Genomic DNA, 20,011 nt, shown 5'->3' on the forward strand with positions numbered 1-20,011 from the left:
CCCTACAACCAGAGGATACAGCACAGCAGCAGGAACAAGTGAGGAACTAGATTATCATTCAGGCTGCCTAAAACGTTTTTTTTTTTTTTATTGAGTTTATTGGTACATTTAGGGATACAGTACAGTTACATTCATTGTTGGGATCATGTACCTTTACATGGCAAGTCTTGATTCTCATTTTTTTCCCCTTACCTCTGCCCTCCCTTCACCCCCTCCTCCCCTCCCCATCTACAAACACTTTATTTTCATCTTTTCATTCTCTCACATTTTTTTCTTTTCCCTTTTTGTTCTTCCCCTACGTATCACACCTTCCCTACACCTTTAGCTCCTTTCCTCCCATTTCTAAATGTCAGTAATCTTATTAGAATCTTATGCATTGTTGCAGAATATTCACACCAGGGAAACTATTTGGTATTTACACATGTGGGACTTATTTATTTCACTTAGGAGTATATCTTCAATATGTATCCATTTTCCTATGAATGAATCTATTCTCTCGCTCTTTATGGCTGAGTAATATTCCATTTTATAGAAAAACCACATCTTCTTTATCCAGTTTCCAACGGATGGGCAAATAGGTTGTTTCCAAGATTTAGCTATTACAAACTGTGCCGCTATAAACATGGGTGCACATACTTCTCTGTGATATGATTCTTTTAGTTCTCTTGGAAAGATACCCAACAGAGGGATGGCTGGGTCAAATGGAACCTCCAGTCCAAGCTCTTTGAGGTATCTCCATATTGATTTCCATAGTGGTTGCACTAGTCTGCACTCCCACCAACAATGGAGGAGGGTTCCTTTCTCCCCACAACCCCGCCAACATTTGTTATTGTGTGATTTCTTGATAGCAGCCATTCTTTGTGGGGTGAGGTGGAATCTCAGTGTTGTTTTCATCTGCATCTCTCGAATGACCAGTGATGTGGAACATTTTTTCATATATTTTCTTGCTGCTTTCACTTCTTTGTATGAGAAATGTCTGTTCATTTCGGATGCCCATTTTTGGATCGGGTCTTTATATTTGGGGGGACTGATTGTTTTGAGTTCTTTATATATCCTTGATAATAGTCCTTTGTCTGAGGTACAGCTGGTAAAAATTTTTTCCCACATTGTAGATTGTCTCTTAGTTCTGCTAATGGTTTCTTTTGAAGTACAGAAGCTTTTTAGTAAGATGAGATCCCAGTTGTTGATTCTTTCTGCTAGTTCCCGTGCTACTGAGGATTTGTTCATAAAGTCTTTTCCTATACCAATGTCTTCCAGAGTTCTGCCTAACTTACTTTCCAGCAAGTTTAATGTTTCTGTTTTAATATTTAGATCTTTAATCCATTTGGATTTTAATTTAGTGCATGGCGAAAGATAAGGGTCTAATTTTAATCTGTGACAGGTTGATATCCAGTTTTTCCAACACCATTTATTAAAGAGGCTATCTTTCCTCCACTGAGGATGGTGAGCTCCTTTGTCGAAGATGAGGTAGCTGAGTACATCTGCATTTGTTTTTGTGTCTTCCAGTCTGTTCCATTGATCCTCAGGCCTATTTCTTTGCCAGTACCATGCTGATTTTATCACAGTGGCTTTGTAGTATAGTTTCAAATTGGGAATTGTTACACCTGGTGCCATGTGACTGTTGCCTATAATGGCTTTTGCTATTCTAGGTCTCTTGTGGTTCCAAATGAATTTTTGGATTCTTTTTTCTAGTTCTGTGAAATATAGTGTCCCAGTATTTATAGTAAAGTTTCCTGTACTGTACTTACTTAACAACAACATATGCATAAAGATGAAAGGGCATAAGATTAAAATTGACTTTTCTTTTAATTTAATTAAAAATAGTATTTGAGTTTATTGTATGGTTTGCATAAGTCATAATCCTCCCTCTTTGAGTATCAACTAAGGGACAAGATACCAGTGGTTAATAACAATTGGTTCAAGTAAATATACTTTATTCTTTTCTAACCCCATTGGGAATGTGCCACCTGTGCAGATTGCCTTGTTTGAGGCTGGTTCTGAATTTTAGTATTATTGGAAATGTCTAGGCTGTTTCATAAAAATATTACATGTTTACAGTTCATATACTGACTGTGTTTCATCATAAAATTTGAGTCAAAGACTATTAAAGCCAGAAAAGAATGATAATATCCAAATTCCTCATTTCATAGAAAAGGAGCTGAGGTGTCATTAAACTACTTGCTCTCCATCACACAAATAATGGATTAGAACTTAATTTGAGATAAAGAAATAATATTCTTGGTACTCTTTAGTGATTTCCTTGAGGTAAATATCAGCAATGTAGTAGAGCCCCAAACATTGATAGGGTAATACAGGGGAAAATACTTTATTCATGGAATTTTTTTCTCCTGCTTCATTTGTTACTGAAGGAGTGTTCCAATAATTTTGTTCTCTTTACACACCAGCAGGAGCTAGAACCTTAAAAGTGTTGATTAAAAACTAAAGCTGGATAACAGAATCTGTCACCATTTTTCATCCAGACAGATCTCAATATGTTAATCCCCTGTAACCTGATCACCAGCTCAGTTAATCCTTGGCGTGCCATCGAAGTTCAGAGGCTACTCCACATTCCAGAAAAAAATAACAGGCACATGTCTGGTTTTTCCTTTTCTCTCTCCAGCTACATTTTTCCTCTACCTCTTAGGGTGAAAAACTTTAGCTGCACTTAAATTGCCTGCTGACATCTTTCGGTTTAGGTATGACCTCCAGAAAAATCACAATAGTGAGCCCTGCCTTTATAAATAGAGTCTATGATTTTATACTGCTGCCAATTCTAAACTTAGATCCTTACAAAATAAAATATGACCTAGCTACCAGCTGACCCTAATGCACACTTAGTACTTCATTCTTGAGAATGCAGGGAAAAAGGCTAACTAGTCACCCATCATGACCGAGCTCTCTAGCTGCAATGTTCTGTCTGCAGCCATTATCAATGGATTATTTCACATCTGGTCAATTTCTAGGTCATTTAAATTGGCTTTCATATTTTAAAGATCAAACTCATCTCTATTCTGTTTCAATGAGGAAAGGCAACTCGACTCATTTTTTTTTTTTTTTTTTTTTTTTTTTTTTTTTTTACTTTCTATATCACCCAAATAGTTAAAAACTTTCAGCTACAGCGCTTCTCTGCTTTAAAAATAGAAAATGCTACAGCGTTTCTGGCCCATCCCCCACACTTCTAGCAGCCCTGCTCCAGAGTCTCTGAATACAGTTCAGGGTCGAAGTTGTTCCCAGTCAGTACACAGGAATCTTTGTTAAAGTCTGAAGGGAAGGGGAAGTAGGTAGAAAACGAAACGCTAGTATTTCTTCGGGGTAGAGAGCACTTGTAGTTATGATACCTAGATGTCACAGACAGAAACGTCAACCAAACTATGTCCGCGTATATTGCTGTTGAAGGGAACTGCGTTAAGCAGATTCTGACAAAAAGAAGGCTAGCCAGTATAGAGGAGTGTTCTTCTAAACGAAAAGCTAGCTGGGGTATTCTGACCAGTCAAGGTTAGTATAGCAACCATTGCGAAACTGTTGGTGTCCTGAGATAAATTATATTGACCTTTGCTTTTGCAAATACTAACTGTAAAGTGGGGTTGCTTTCCAGAATGTGGGCTCTGAAATTGAATGTATGGCATGCCAAAAGATTGCACTATATTTTCAGCATTAAGTGTACAAAAAATGCATCTGCAGATGCGTTTTTATGATTGTTTATTAAAGATGACTGTTTACTTTTAGAATCTTTGTGGTTCGCCTCTCAGTTTCAGCAGGTGTTTTCTGTGGAAATAGAAACAGGCTATTATGCAGGAAAAGGCCACTCGCAGGCAAGATGGAAATTTTAAATCATGTAAATTAGAGTACCAACTGTGATTTAGACAAGAACATGACTAGAATGCCTTCTTCAAGATGGTCTGATGCAAAGTTATTAAAAATTAAAATAATAAAAGAAAATTATGGTATAAAGGAAAATGAGCCCAGAACCAAAATAGATCTATGCGAGGGAATTATATTTAAAAAGAAAAATGTATTCGCATACATTTTACTAGAATACCAGTGTAGTCCCTCAAAGACTTGAATGTTAGAAAAGCAGGTTCAGAAATAAAACAACCTTTACTCCTCCCCAAAACCTGAAAGTTGTATTTGCAGTGTGACCAGTATAGCTTGAAGAATATTATTTACAAGTAAATATACGTTTTAAAAACAAAGAAATCATATTAAGTAGTCAAATATTTTTAAAATGTTAAAAAAGCAAATATATTCTTTTTCCTCTTTCCCAAACACACTGCCTTTTTATTACTTTATCACAGTATAATTAACACTAGCTTGAATGATAACAAAGGAAACAATTTAACAGCTCAACATTTATTGTATATTTACCACGTGCTGTGCACTGCATTAGATGGGGTGGGAGGAGCAAGAATACATAGTTGTATCACCCTCCTGGCTTTTAAAAGTCCCAGAGGAGTATAGAAAAGCACTGTAAAATAAATAAAGAGTAAATTATCTAAATTATTGCAGTAGAAGAAATTGTAATTATTAGCAACAATAGATTTGTGGGAGATGATGAAAAGCAAAATAAATGCATACATAAATACATAAAAAAGGTGAATTCAACAGGATGAATTTCATACATGTTTAATACAGAGAAGTTGAAAACAAGCTATCAAATTGTTTAAAATCTAATTTTGTGTAAATACAATACATTGTATGCAATCTTTTTGACATAGTTTAAATATATTAAAAATAGATGAAAAATAAATGCTTTGGCTTAAAAAAAGAGATCTTAGCAAACCTTCATAAAATTTAGCTTCAGAGTTTCCCAGATTGTTAATATGAGCTTACAAAGGGTTGGCATTTAGCTCAGTGGTTCTGTCACCTGCCTTGCAAGCACAAGGTCCCAAGTTTGAACCCTAGTACCAAACAAAACAAAACAGGAAGAAAGAAAAAGAAAAAATATGAGTTTAGATAGGTCCAGTTTTGCTAGAGGTAGTTTGATGACATGTTTTAAAATCTTAAAAATTTATCTTCAGGAAAATATTAGAGATATTCACAAATTAGGGTGTTTTCCTAAAACCAAAAACCACTTAAACATCAGTTGGTAGGTAATCAAATAAAAAATAATATTTAACCACACAATGAAATATACAACATAAAGTAATCATTTAAACTGTAATAGAATTATGTTTGGTGACATGGAACAATCAAAACCATGTGATATTATTAAATGAAAACAGATTAAAAGTAGTATGAATAATATGTATCTTGATTAAAAAATATTTATAAAAGTATTGGGAAGGATATACACCAAAATATGTGAAATGGTAATACCTGCAAATATGTATTGTGATTCTTTGTGTTTTATCATTTTTATTTTATATAAAAAAATTTTACAACCAAAAAGATAATACAATTGTTGCTATATCAGTTTTTGATACTATTTCAAATATGCATAGTTACATGAAGCTGTAGAAATTGGAATTTCACAGTTCTTTTTATTTCTAAAAGTAATCCGTCATTTATTTGGTCAGTTATATTTGTTACAGGTCTATTAGAAATTAATAGGCCACTTAGTATACAATGAATTCTAAAGTTAAAGATAAAATATTATAAAGCTTCATTGTTCATGCATTAGGGAGCACAACTGGCCTTCATTCCTCCCATTTTCCGCTAAAAAATCTACTAAGTCCATTTTATCCTATGAAGACAAAAATCCAACAAATCTGCTAAATTGTGCCATATTCCAGGAATGCGACTCCTGATATGAGGAAATCAGCCAAGGACTGTCTTGTTCCTTGAGGATTTTTACCTCTCAAGGCCATGGACCTAGTGAAAAGCTAGGGACCATGTCTGGGGAGCAATTTGAAAATTCTGTCTCTATTGCTTTCTGTCTCAGTCTTTATGTCTCTATTTTTGTCTTTGTGTCTGTTTCTACTGTTCGTTCTTCTCTCTCATGCTTTCCGTCCTTCCTCTTTATTCTTTCTCTTCTCTTTCCTTTTTATTCTGCTAATGTGTCATGCTACACTGAGCCTCTTTGCTGGCTTCAAAGAAACCTTTGAGCTGCTGCTATTTAGATTTCATAAGTTCCTGTAAACTTAGCAGGAAAAGCAATGACAAGTAAAAAAAAAAAAAAAAAAAAAAAAAAAAAATTCAATAAATTACTTCCCAACATGAGAAAGGGAATTGGACAAAGGGACAGAAATGTGAAAGGAGAAAGAAGTGTTGTTTGGGGAAACGTGCAAAACAATTTAGCTTAAGAAGGGTATCTGTGCAGTTAGTATTAGAAAATAAAATTGTCAGGTAAAACAGGCCGAAAACCAAGACCAGACCAGAACCAGTATAAGCCTTATTCTAGGGTCAATCCGCAGGGCTGTCTCTGATCAAAGGAGACAGAAAGCATTATGGCAGATTGGGAGACATTCTTTTATAGGACCTGGGTGGGGCTATAGGAGCTGGGGTGGAGTTAAACGAGATAGTATTAAGGGATTGGAGGAGCCTGTGACATCACTAGGAGGCTGGTGACATCACTGGTTATTCAGAGGTAGCAAGGATCTGGTTACTTTTTGGCTGGAGAAGAGGCATCATGGGGAAGAAGGCCGTCTTTTGGTAGGTGGGAGAAGCTATCTTTTTGGGTGAGAAGTAGGGCATTATGGGAAAGGGAGTAGCGGCCATTTTAAGGAAAGGGAAATCTAACAAAAACAAAGAGGATCTAATTCTTAATGTAAGTATTTGACTCCAAGATAAGAAAGTTAGACTGCATTCAGTGGAGAACCATTAAAGTTTTTAAACTTACCAGTAACAAGAATGAGAAAGATGGGCATATGAACTAATGGTGGGACCTGCCTGACAATGTAGATGGTGCCTTTTCCTGATTCTCTAGTGCTGTATGAGCAATCTGGGACTCATAGTGTTTTTGGACATTTATTTAATTACACAGCAATATACTGGCAGGAATGATGGGTAGGAACTGGTATCAGCAACCTACTTAGGAGGTTATAGTCAAATTGAACTGAAATGGAAGAAGTTAGGTCACAATGAAGACTGAATTATACTCTGGTGAGAAGGGAAGCCAATGAATTCCTTCTGACTTTAAAAAAATTACTTTGTTTTTGAATGTTTAGCAGACTGTTGAAAGGGCATGGATAGAAAACACTGAGCATTTTGGAGGATTTTGTAAAAAGTTAGATGAAAATAAAAGTGGCGTGGACTAGAGTAGTAGCAGTGAAAGGTGAGATACAGTCAAAGATTGCATTATTTAAATGGTAAAGATGAAAGGGTTACTGGGGTCAGCCTGCAGAATGTAAGAAACAGAATATTAAAATTATGAAACATTTTTGGCCTTGAAACACCTGGATGAGTAGAGTTGGCCTTTACTGATGGAGATTTTAATAGTATCAAATCAAGAGTTCAGTTTGGACATGTTAGAATGAATTGTCTCTTAAATACCCAAGTGGAGAAGGTAAGTATCCAACTAGAAACAAAAGTCTTGAATTTAAAGAAAAGAGCTGACCTGGAGATATAAAATTGACGCATGACACCAAGTAATACAAATAAGGGAAACATTATGCCTCTCAACCTGCTGGATATCTTAAATGCTTAGTTTGTGTCTTCTAAAATTGAATAATGAATTTTAGAAACAATGGACATTAAGAATAGGAAGAATTTATTGAGAGGAAGATAGCTTCTGTCTAAGAAGACAGAAGGGGGACCAGAAAGTAGGTTGCCCTCCCACCATGCTTCTCAAAAATATTTTATTGAGCAAAACCAAAGGGTGAGGCTGGTTTAAGATAAGAGAAAACTACAGTCAACCAATAAGATTATAAGTATAGTCACTTAGGTAATATTGATCCAGTGGGAAATCATGATGTGGGACAAAACTGTGATAAACCAATAAGATTATAACAAGTGTAGGCACTGAGGTAATAGTGATTAAATGACGATCAAATGAGGAAGCAAGTTAGTAGCATGCATACAGGGGCAACATTACTGGAAGGAATGGGCTTGGGAGGTTTTGGTCCTCTGACCAAGGTGATTGATACTTATTTAGAATGTTAGTCACTGCTATTGATCCCTTGGGGAAGTGTGTGGGTGTAGTAGGTCTTCCGTTTTGAATCCTGACCTTTTAGTAAATGTATCTCAATTGTTTTCTGTGTTGAGGGCCCAGCACTGCCTAACTGCCTTATAATATTTTCTAATTTAGCTGGCTACAATAGAATCAGCATAATCAAGATGTTGATAACATTTGTATTCATAGGACTAAAAGACATCTTCTGAAAGCCGAGCAGAGGTAGATGCAAGAAATGAACTTGGGATGAAGAAAACAGATTAGAAAAGAGATGAAAAGGGAATTTCCTGGTCATTAATAATTGCCTTCTTTCAAAGAGATACATGAACTAATTAGTGGATAAGAAGTTTCCTTGAAAATTACTATGCTTAATTAAACATCATATCATTATTGCCAGTTGATAGAGGGAACGATAACGTTCTTTTAAGTGAACAAAGAAACAAAAAAGAAATAGCTGGTTGTGAGAGAAAGATGAATTTGTTTTTAGAAACGAGAAGTCAGCAAGATATCTAGGTGAATATCCTGCAGTAAATTTTAAAATAGCTGGCCTGAAATTTGTGGAAAACATCAAAGTAGGAGCCACAGACTGTAGAGTTATCTATGTGAGTATAATCATCTTGAAAGTTTGATATTGCCTCTTTGTAGCTCCTACAGACTATGGGCAAGAGGAATAGGATGAAATAAAACTCAGTAATCCTAAGTCAGTTATTATTTCTTCTGTTTGTAATATGTGTTTAAAAGCTCATGGGGAATGCCTGTGAAAGTAATTGTTTAAAATGGAATTTGGTTTTATTTGTAATATTTTAAATGAGGTTAGTATGATGCTAAGCAATATATTTACAAAAACTACACTCTTATGCGGTAGGTGGAATTACCTTTGCCTTTATAGCTGAAAACAAACTAGGTTTAGTTAGATGCCAAAGATCACATAACTAAGAAGGGTAAGGTCGGATGGAGGCACAGTTGAGATCACTGAGGCAGGCAAAGTTCAAACAATATGATGAGTTATTGCTGTCTGGATGCAGACGGTCCAATGGTGAGAAGACCATTGGCACTGAGAGACAGGTGTATGCTGTTGATGTGGGGGAGTTTAGGTAGGGGAGAGGGCACTCCTGGAGAGGGAGAGGAATTTTAGAGTCCCATGGGTGATGGGCCTGGGGCTGGCCGATAAATGCTGGGGGTAGGAGCAGCAGGGCAGCTATTCTGCTTGCTCTCTGTTATCTTTATGCTACTGTGGATGTGGGTAGCAGATCTGCTTGGGTGGGGGTCCAACTTGGGGGCCTGTCAATAAATATCTGCCATGGAATTAGGTCTCTGATCTATCTCAGATGCTATCAAGCTAGCATCCTCTGTTCACAACAGCAGTGATCACGATAGTTAAGTGGTAGGGCCAAGTGATTTTTGAAGAACAAAAAAATATATATATATATATTTTTTTGGTACTGGGGATCGAACTCGGGACCTTGTGCTTACAAGGCAGATGACAGAACCTCTGAGCTAAATCCCTGGCCCCAAAAATATTTTTTGAAAAGGATCTTAGATCTCTTTTCTCTGAATTTTGAATATTCTTTAGAGAAAGCACCATCTTCACTTGTTGAAAATTTAATTCCTTTCTTGAAGTAAATCACAGCTGTTTTTTACTTACTCTTTTTCTTTTGTCTTACCCCTTATATTATCTGCATATAGCGTAATGAAGGGCTCTTTGAAGGTGAACAATAAGAAATCAGTTACAGTAAGTTTCACTGTATGTGTTAGTTCCATATATCTTCCCAGAGAAACCAAGGCACAACTGAATCTGGTAATTTCAGATGTGGAATATATTCTAGGAAGTTTTCAGAGAGGTGATGGGAATGGAAAGACAAGTACAATCTCAGTCCTTGAAGACCTGGTTTTGACAACATGTTCTTTTCTCCTTTTTGTTCCTTCTTAACCTCATCCTCAAGAATTTCTATGGCTCTATTAATCTGATTGTCTGACAGCATGCAATAAAAGTAAATGACTACTGACTCAATTTATTTATAAACTTGTGAGTGTGGATGAGCCAAATGTTGCCTGGCCTGGAGCATCTATAATATGTATTTGGGGAATTTTTATATGAAAAATAATATTTGGAACTAGATAAAGAGTTTTAGAATGTATCCTTGAGTGTTAGGGGCCCCGAATTGAAGTTACATTGGCTTCATGATAAATTTCCCTCTTCTCCTCCTAGAGAGGACAGGTTCATGTAATATTTTATGACTAAGGGAGCTATAAGACATATGATCACTTGAAAAGAAAATTTAATTCAAGAATGTCACTGCTTCATCGCTTCATAATTCCTCATTTGAGATAAATGTTGTCCTTTCCTATTTTAGTAACACTATGTAAAGGTAGGTGTGACCAAACCTTGAGAGCCCACTGTACCACAGCTAAATTAGCTCTCAATTCTCACTTCTGTTGATGGTGCTGAGACTGAGAACAGGCAAAAGCTCTCCAAATACTGAGACAGTTTCAAATAGTGAAACAGTTTCACCATAGTCACAGACATAGGCCAAATCAGAATGCTCTTATTTTATTACAGGGAGTAAATAAAATTTATGATAAGCATTTCTCAATGAGGAGCAATCAATAAGAAGGGCAATTTTGAAAATAAATCAGATTTTCAAAAGCTGTTTTTCTTTTTGGAGTGAATGATCATATTACAGGGAGCTCAGAGCACCTTAAAATGGCTGAACTGAAGTAGCAAATGACAAGTGACTTTTTTATGTTGATTAAAAAAAAAGGATATGAGTCGGATTTACCTCGACAGTGGCTGTATTGAAGTGCCATGGGGAGATGGTGATTTAGGTATGATATAGACCCTTATAAAACTCTCTCTCTCTCTCTCTCTCTCTCTCTCTCTCTCTATCTATCTATCTATATATATATATATATCTTAAAGTGTGTATGTTTTTGCTCTAGTAATGTGATATTGACAAAACAGGGCAAGTTCTTACCCTGTGAATCACATTCCAGATGTCTGGGAACTAGTGTTGTTTCTAAATATAGGCAGAGTCACCTCCTGTGTAACTTCAGAGACTGTGATAGTAGGCATTTTATTAGCATGATGAAAGTCACAGATATCTTCTAAAGCAATTTCACACTGAGAAATTTATCCTAAAGTGTTAAACTGAACATTTTTATAAGTAGTTTTGTTGTTTTTATCCTACTCAGTTAAAGTCTAACAGTTGTAAAATTACTAAATAACTGTGCATGGAGGTATTTACATTTTGTTTGATCTCAACAAAGCTTGTAAATCTGATATAAAGCATATCCATATTGAAATATTATATGTTTAATATTGTATATATTTGAATAGAAATTTGTAATTGCTAAATTTTGTATCTTGGAGTGGAGAAAAAGGAGGGATAAAGACTTCAAAATAGAAATTGGAACATGATCTGGTATCTTGATTTTCATGTTACCAGATTAATTGGTGATATTCTCAGAAATTATAAGGTCATAGGCAAGATGGGCTGGCTTGGAAGTTAAGCAAACAGAATTCAAAACAAAGAATTTTGTTTTCCATTGGGTGTCATGCATGTTCTATAAATTACTTCTTTCAGAGATTGATATGGCTTTCTTGTTTACTCCTTTAGAAAAAGTGTCACAGTAACTCTTTATTCTAGCTCATGTCTACTTTCTAATTGGTCACTCCCCATACCTTTGAAATACCAGCAAATAGTGCTAACATTTTCAGATTCTAAAACAATCATATTGATGAACAAACACATTAGAATGCAAGAAAGGAGAGCTGTCCGGGAGGAAAGTCAGGGAGCCCTCAGCTGCAAATGCTGTTCACTTTGGCCCCATTTTAAAAGAGGTCTTCACAGTCTGTTGAAAGAAATAAGTCCAAAAGGAATCCAAAAGGCCACTGCTCTAGGATTTTGCCAATTCTGACATTTAACTAATTGTCATGTTAGCTCCTAACAATGAGAGCAGACAGTGATAATGTCACCATTATATAATTCAGTGTGTATCTTTTGGAGAGAAATTAAAGACAATAAGATGTAGTAACATATACAGGAAAGAAAAATCTGGTCACTACAAATATTGCAAGTGATTATTAAAATTAAAACATTTTAAAGCATTTTATTAATTTGATACTGCTCTTCTGATTAAACTGAATATAGTAGTTTCACATGTGCAAACTATTTGGAACATTAGTATTATAATTTTCATATTTTATTGATGGAGTTCTCGAGAGTTTCACTCTGCAAACAGATTTTTAGTAATAAAAAAATTTCAAATGTATATGACTTGTAAAGCATCAGATTTATTTTCCTACAAGCTGCAATTAAAACATGGTCATTCCCATAAAGAATGTTGTTTCTGATGATGACTTACATGTTTTATTTAATTACAGCATAGGGTTCCAATTGCTTTGCTGTCATTGTTGTCTTTTTAAAAGTTTTAAAATATTTATTAGTTCATTTTTGCATTATATGGTGATTACATTGTGGGAAGTTGGTGCATGTGCATAATGTATCTTAATACTTTTTACTTCCTTTTTCTCACAAATCATTAGTTTTCCGTCGTATTTTGTCCTGCCTACAAATATTTATTGGTGTTCATTATTACAGTTCTGCTTTGGATCTATATTAGCACTGCTGAATGCCACAGAGAAGTAATGTGCAAAAACAAATATCACTAATTCTTGTTTCAGATGAAGGCTCAAAGAATTGAGTGCCTGAATTACTAGTTTTTCTATCTGGATATTGAAGCATTTGAAGCATTGCATATCATTGTTAAAACTGAATGAGATCATATACATAGTGCTTAGATCATTATTATACACATAATAAATGCTGTTCAACATTAGCTACCATAAATCACTAATAAGTCAACAGCAAAGAGAAGACATACTGTACTCTCCCTGTGGATTTGCATTTTCAGTAAAATCCTACAACATCATGACACATAAAAAGATTGATGATTGGCAATTGACTTCTGCACCATGCACTGGCTCACTTGGCTATTTCATTCCTGTGTGGTGTGTGCTCCACATTTTATTCGGTGGATTTATTTGGGTGTCACTTAAAGTGCTCTGGCAAAGCTTTGTATGGAGACCATAACATAGATTCGTTGGTAGATCATGTGTAGAATTTTTCAAAGATCTGAGAAGTAGGGATAATGAAATGGTTTCAAAAGTACAGCTATGTCTTAATGTATTTACACAAGCTTTAGATAAGCTTTTCGTAAAACATGTTTCTGACTAGCAGCTAAGTGGCTTTACTTAACTTGCGCTAGACTTATTCAGCAGTTTTAAAAGCGTTTTGATTTATTATATCCTATGGATTTAAGGGAGGAAGAGGCAGTAGACAGGAAGGCAAATATTAAAAACTCAACCATATTCCACTGGGAAGATTTTCACTCTAATCAGTGTTGCTTTTATCTATAAGCCTTTATACAATCCTTTCAGATTTGGATAATCTGCTCGTGTAATCACTTTTAAATGTAACTGCAGTGTACATTTACATGTAATGTTCATTAATGTAAATGTATACACTTTTAAATGTAATCACTTTTTAAATGTAATGATTGAGATACAGGGTTGTACTAATCCTGCTGTAATTGATTTTGGTATTGTGGTTCAACAACAAAGTGGCTTGTACACTAGCTAAGCCAATAAGGGGAAGTGTTTGCAAGTTACACCCAGGTAGTTTCATGTATGTGTGTGTGTATATGCGTGCTTGTGCATGTGCAAATATATTTTACATGTATGTAGCACATGTGTACACATATGTAAGTATATATGTATAGAGATGGTGCAGATGTGACAAATTGTTTGACAAACCAGCTGAGTGTGGTGGTGCACACCTGTAATCCCAGCACTAAGGAGGCTGAGGCAGGAGGAACACCACCAGTTCAAGGCCAGCCTGGACTACAAAGCCATTCCGTCTCTAAACAAACAAACAAACAAATAGTTTAAAAACCACCAACACACACACACACACACACACACACACACACACACACACACACCCAGAAAAACAAACCTTTTACTATGCCTCTTATATCCAGTACATTGACTCAACAGTGTTGACCCTATTTAAATTATTGCGTAGGAAAATCATTGTTTCCCAACTATGATCTCTTAAAACTACTTTGGTTGTCACAGAGTGAGGGATATAAGAGAAGAGGGTGTGTCTTGGGTGGTGGCTAGGTGCCTAAAGAGGAGCGGGGAGAGAAAGAAGATTGTTACACAATCCTCTTTTTGAGGGTGTGCAAAGACATCTGAAAAGAGGAAAGCTTGGAGGAGGGGTGTGACAGTCAGTATGGAATCACCGGGGCACAGGAATGAAAGGGCTCAGTGCCAATGGCCAACCATGCCTGGCGCATGGAGAACTGGTAGTCTGCAAATAAACCCTCAGCACCATTAGCAATATTTCTTTTTGGTGGTACCAGGGATGGCACTCAGGACCTTGTGCCTATTAGGCAGGTGCAGCACCACTGAGCTAAATTCCAGGCCCAACATTAGCAATATTTCAAACACAGCTGACCTATGCCCCTTCCAAGCTGTGGCACCTCTGTTTTAGGGTCCACCTTGATTATTGCATATTTCAGACTTGGGGCTCAGCTATAGTGGTCCTTGGGAATATGTTGTAGTTGCTACAACTCATTGCTAGGATAGGCTTAGGTGTGGCCAGGAAAGACAACCTGGTAGGCTGAATGAGGGGAGAGCGAGATGAGTGTTCTGCTACGACTACTAAAAACTTAAAAAACATTTTTTTGTTTTGTCTGAAAAAAGCACAAAATAGAAGTTTTTGTTTGTTTGGTGTTTGTTTTGTTCAACCTAAAGGCTGTAATCCTTCTCCTCTTTGGAGGATAATTAAGAAGGTAGTAGTAAGTCTGGCCTGGTCTGTTTCAGAGCATCCTGGTCCTCTGGATATGAAAACTGCTTATCTAGATCCTTCAAATAAGGACTGAGGATTTAGCTCACTGTTGCCACCTGCCTCACAAGCACAAAGTCCTGAGTTTGGTCCCTGGTACCAAAACTAAATAATTAAATAAATGAAAATAAATAAATAGATCCAAATACAAATCAAATTTCCTAGTATGTGAATCATCTTGTGAAATGCTGGAGCCCATTAGGGTTTACTCTGATTCACAAATTTTGTTTTACTTTTCTCTCTCTCTTTTTTTTTTTGTAGGTTCCTGGGCAGATAGATCACCACTACATGAAGCTGCAAGTCAAGGCCGTCTGCTTGCACTGAGAACATTATTATCACAGGTAAAATTTTAAGCTTAACATATGTCTCTTCTTATTAAAAAATAATAAAATTGCTTAAATTTTACTGCTGCCTTTTCAGTTTAATTCATATAAGACAAGTCAATAATTTCTGATTTATCTTTGAAATTTATCTTTGAAATAATTCTATAACTACTTCAGACTTGTCACACGATGCATTTATTCACTGATACACATGTTTAAGCAATTAATAATTGAATTTTTGTATTTTTGCATTCTAAACATGTTTAACTCTGTACAGTTGTACAGCTAATTACACACTTAGTTTAGTTAAATAATACCCAAAAAGCAGAAATCAGATCAGAGGCCAAAACAAACTATTTTACATTATGATGATCTCAGTATTTTGAGGAATTGCCTTTGAAGGTGTTGGAACACCCATTTCCACACCTGCCTTCTTATCATATGCAGCAGAGGAAAACTGGAACACAGATTCCCTGCTGAGGCAGAAGGTAGTCTGACTTGGGCCCCATGCAGTTCAATTTTAAGCTCAAATCCACTGCTCTTCTGGGTGTCACTTCACCAATACCAAGAAGAACGGAGCTTTCTCAGATGCCTGTGAGAAAGAAAAAGTTGAGCCCGTTGGTTTAAACAGCCCTGCCTGCGACCCAGGAGACTGGATCCAGGGCTGGCACTTGAGGTGACCCACAGACTATTTGAGCTATATTTTCTCCTTTGTAAAATGAGAAGAGATGTTTCCCCAGAGCTGTTCAGTTCTGTGAAAATCATGTGGCTGTTTTGTTTTGTTCATTTCCTGATGATGGAGGGGGAAAAAAAACCTATGAAAAGGTCAGTGATTTCAAAGGGTAATCACCGGGAGAGGCTCACACAGTTCTTTGAGAGAAGAGCCGTCCTAGGGTATTTCCTGATGTGTATCTTCTGCCCCTGGATGGCCGGGAGGAGTGGGAACTGCCAGAAAGCCTGCTGGAAAAGGGAACCTCTGCTATCCCCTGGCTCCTGTTATCTCATCGTCTGCTGTGCAGCAGGCTGGGGCAGCCTCCAAATCTCCCTGCTGGCCAGCAGTCTGAAGTCTCTGAAAGCACAATTAAAGGATCTTAAACATTTCCACTTGGTAGTGGCAGAGATTTGGTGTGATTATTTTAGAGCCTTTGTTTTATGATTCTTTATATCCATTCTGGTTTTACAGATTACTATAATTTGTAGTAAGTTAGAAGGGCTTTGGCTATGAAGTTGTTCCTATTATAATAGTGCTTGGTATGATTGTCCATAGAAAATGCATTATTAATGATATTGAGAAGGTGAAGACTCTTGCATCCTAATATTTAATTATTTTACTCTGATATCATGAGTTTAATTAGAGTATAACTAAAAGGTTTTTACTTAGTTTTGATTGAATAATAAAATAAAATCTAACATTTTCTATGTGCTGGGCACTGTAGTAATCACTCGACTACATGCATCATCTCATATTATTCTCATGATAATCCTAACATTTACTGTTAAAGGGACATGTCCAAATTCCATCGGTTATTGCACATTGGATCCACAGCTTTAGACCAAAATCTGACTCTATGGAGAATTCTTAAACCTACCATATAATTTAATCATGTCTATTTAGTGAAAAATGTATAAAGCCAGTTTACTGAAATTTTTTTTTTTCTAGCCTGGACTGATTTGTAAATATATATCCTCAATCAAAGCAAGTGATTTAACCTATAAATAATGTTTAGTTCTGCAAAAAAACAACAAAATAAAGATACTCTGCCCCCCAAAATTAAGAAAGCAAAATTTACAGAACACACCAGAATCTATTGATAAATATACTTAAGATATTATTAGGTTGAGTCAGGTGCTGCAAAAATGGGGCAAAAATTGTTGTTTTTTTCTTTGTACTGGGGATCAAACTTGGGCCCTTGCACTTGCAAGGTAGGTTGCGGAACCACTGAGCCAAATCCCTGGATGGAATTGTTGTTTTAATTGTACACATTTGTCATCAACAATGTGAAAATTTCAGTACATATATACAATGTGTGATGATCAAATCAAAGTAATTCAGATTTGCATTTCTTTAAGCTTTTTTTTGTACTTTAAAAATATTTTTATTGAATATTAAACGAGTACTGTAAGTTAAACATTAAGCCAAAGCACAATTACAGGTTAAATATAATCACAAAGATGTTTTAAATAGAAACCCACCATGGAGGCAGGTCAGAGTTCATTGATGCCCTCTTTTGGAAATAACCAGAGTGGAAAAAAGGAGCTTCCATTCCAAGTGAAAATAATGAAGACCAGAAGAATTTACATGCTGCAAGTGACTTTCTGTGACCAAATCAGTAGATTTGCCAGATTGATAAAAACAAAACAAAGTGAAAAAACAAATCAAAATGAGGGGCCCGGGATTTAGCTCCGTAGTTCGGTGGCCTGCCTTGCAAGTGCAAGGACCCGAGTTCAATCCCCAGTACCAAAAAAAAAAAAAAAAAAAAAAAAAAAATCAACATGCTCGGTTAAACTTTAATTTCAAATGATGAAAACTTTAACTGTACGAATATCAAATATTATGGGAAACAAACTTAGGCTGCGAAACTGCTCGTCTAAAATTCAAATTTAACTGGGCATCATTATCGGACAGTCTTAAAAACAAATGCAAAAAGGAAAGACACAGAGGTTGGAACTCCCTGACTCTGGTGGGTCACACAGAGAATAAAAATAAAATCAGTAACAAACCAGAGGGTCTCACTACACTGCTTACTTACACAGACTAACATCACAATGCAAAAATACAATTACTATTCCAAATGATGTTGCCAAAAACCATTCTAGGTTCCTCAAAGTCGGTTTTGTAAAATGTTTTGAGAAATTTTGTTTATCGCAGTACCTTTTTAGTTTTGTAGGTATCAAAGAGGAACACTACCACAAAGATAGGATGAGCTTACAACAATGGGAGAAGCAGGTATTATACGCCCGTGAAGAGTTTGTTTACTGTACTGAATACAATGACTGTACAGTCCAGGTCATCTCCTAGATCTAAACTATCAGCCTCAAAGATTTTGGTTGCTTTCTAACTTCTTTTTTACTCTTTAACCTTTTAAAAAATAATTTCTGACCAACCATTAACAGTTGTACATATTTAACAAATGCAATGTAATATTTCAAAACATAAACTCTAAAGTATAAATTGTGTACTCATCAAATCATGATAAATAATGCTTCTATCTCTTGGAGCCTTTCAAAGAAAGTGAAATGAGCATATCAAAGAAATATCTTCACTCCCATGCTTATTGTAGTACTGCTCACAGTAGCTAAGATATGGGCTCAACCTAGATACCCATCAACTAATGAGTAGATGAAAATATGAGATTTATGAATATTGAGCACCTATCAAAAGTAATGATATCTTATCCTTTATAATAAAATGGAACTGGAGGATATAGTGTTAATAAATATCACATGTTTAAAAAAGCTTTAAAAACCTATCTGAATGTAGAATAGTGAATAATAGACTCTGGGAAAGTTGGGGGAAAGATTAGAGGGTTGTTGGATAAGAGGGACCAAAACACAATTAGGTAAGAGTAATGAGTTTCAGTGAATATAGTTTGCTGACATCTATAGTAAGTGTTAAGAATAACTAGAAAAGAAGAGATAAGAAGCTTTTACAACTGATCGTGTAGCATTTGGATTGGATAATCCTGTTAAACTGGAAACTGGTTTGCCTGAGATTTTTTTAGTCTTTAAAATACATCATTCTAATCCAAGTGGATGAAACATCTAAATATTAAAACAGAAACACTAAACTTGCTGGAAGATGAGTTAGGCAGAACTCTTGAAGACATTGGCATAGGAAAAGATTTTATGAACAAATCCTCAGTAGCACGGGAATTAGCAGAATGAATCAATAACTGGGATCTTGTATTAAAAAACGTCTGCACTGCAAAAGAAGCCATCAACAGAACTAAGAGACAACATACAATGTGGGAAAAAAAAATTTACTAGCTGCTCCTCAGACAAAGGACTATTATCTAGAATATATAAAAGCCCATTTGCCCATCAGTTGGAAACTGGATAAAGAACATGTGGTTTTACCATAAAATGGAATATTACTGAGCCATGAAGAATGAGAAATTAGATTCATTCATAGGAAAATGGATACATATTGAGGATATATTCCTAAATAAATAAGTCATACATGTGTAAATACCAAATAGTTTCTCTTTTGTGAATAAACTGTAATAGTACGTAAGATCCTAATGAGATAACTGACATTGTGAAATGGGAAGAAAAGGGCTAAAGGTGTAGCGAAGGTGAGAAGGGTAGGGGAAGGGTAATAAGGGAAAATAAAAAAATGTGAGATAAAGAAAAGATGGAAACAAAGTGCTTGTAGATGGGGAGTGGAAGAGGGGGTGAAGGGAGGGCAGGGACAAGGGGAAAAATGAGAACCAAGACTTGTCATGTAAAGGTACAAGATCCCAACAATGAATGTACTATATCCCTAAAATATACCAATAAACTCAATTAAAAAATAAAATATATCATTCTAGCAACATTTATGGAGATAATGTTATGTAACATTTTCATCATCTTTTCAATTTATGTCATGTTTAGGGTTATAATGTAAATGCAGTGACCATAGACCACGTCACCCCATTGCACGAAGCCTGCCTGGGAGGTCATGTGGCCTGTGCCAAAACTCTTCTGGAAGCTGGAGCCAACGTAAGCACCTTTTTCCATCAACA

At 35.8% G+C, this 20,011-nt stretch overlaps 1 protein-coding gene across 6 annotated transcripts in view; it reads left to right on the top strand.

The window, feature by feature from the left end:
* The window catches only part of Asb5 (ankyrin repeat and SOCS box containing 5), a 43,226-nt gene that overhangs the window by 18,628 nt on the left and 4,587 nt on the right, over positions 1-20,011 (top strand). For 4 of the 6 annotated variants that reach the window (XM_010629800.2, XM_010629799.2, XM_010629798.2 and 1 more), the window contains 2 exons: positions 15,223-15,302; positions 19,881-19,988. In XM_010629800.2, coding sequence (XP_010628102.1) covers positions 15,223-15,302; positions 19,881-19,988 — 188 coding nt within the window. Of the gene's footprint in view, positions 1-3,284; positions 3,496-10,723; positions 10,877-15,222; positions 15,303-19,880; positions 19,989-20,011 lie in introns of those variants that run through there. The other 2 variants (XM_033765432.1, XM_033765433.1) reach the window with 2 other exon arrangements.

This window comes from Fukomys damarensis, unplaced genomic scaffold, assembly GCF_012274545.1.
Source record: "Fukomys damarensis isolate Sample0158 unplaced genomic scaffold, DMR_v1.0_HiC HiC_scaffold_18, whole genome shotgun sequence".
Taxonomy (NCBI): domain Eukaryota; kingdom Metazoa; phylum Chordata; class Mammalia; order Rodentia; family Bathyergidae; genus Fukomys; species Fukomys damarensis.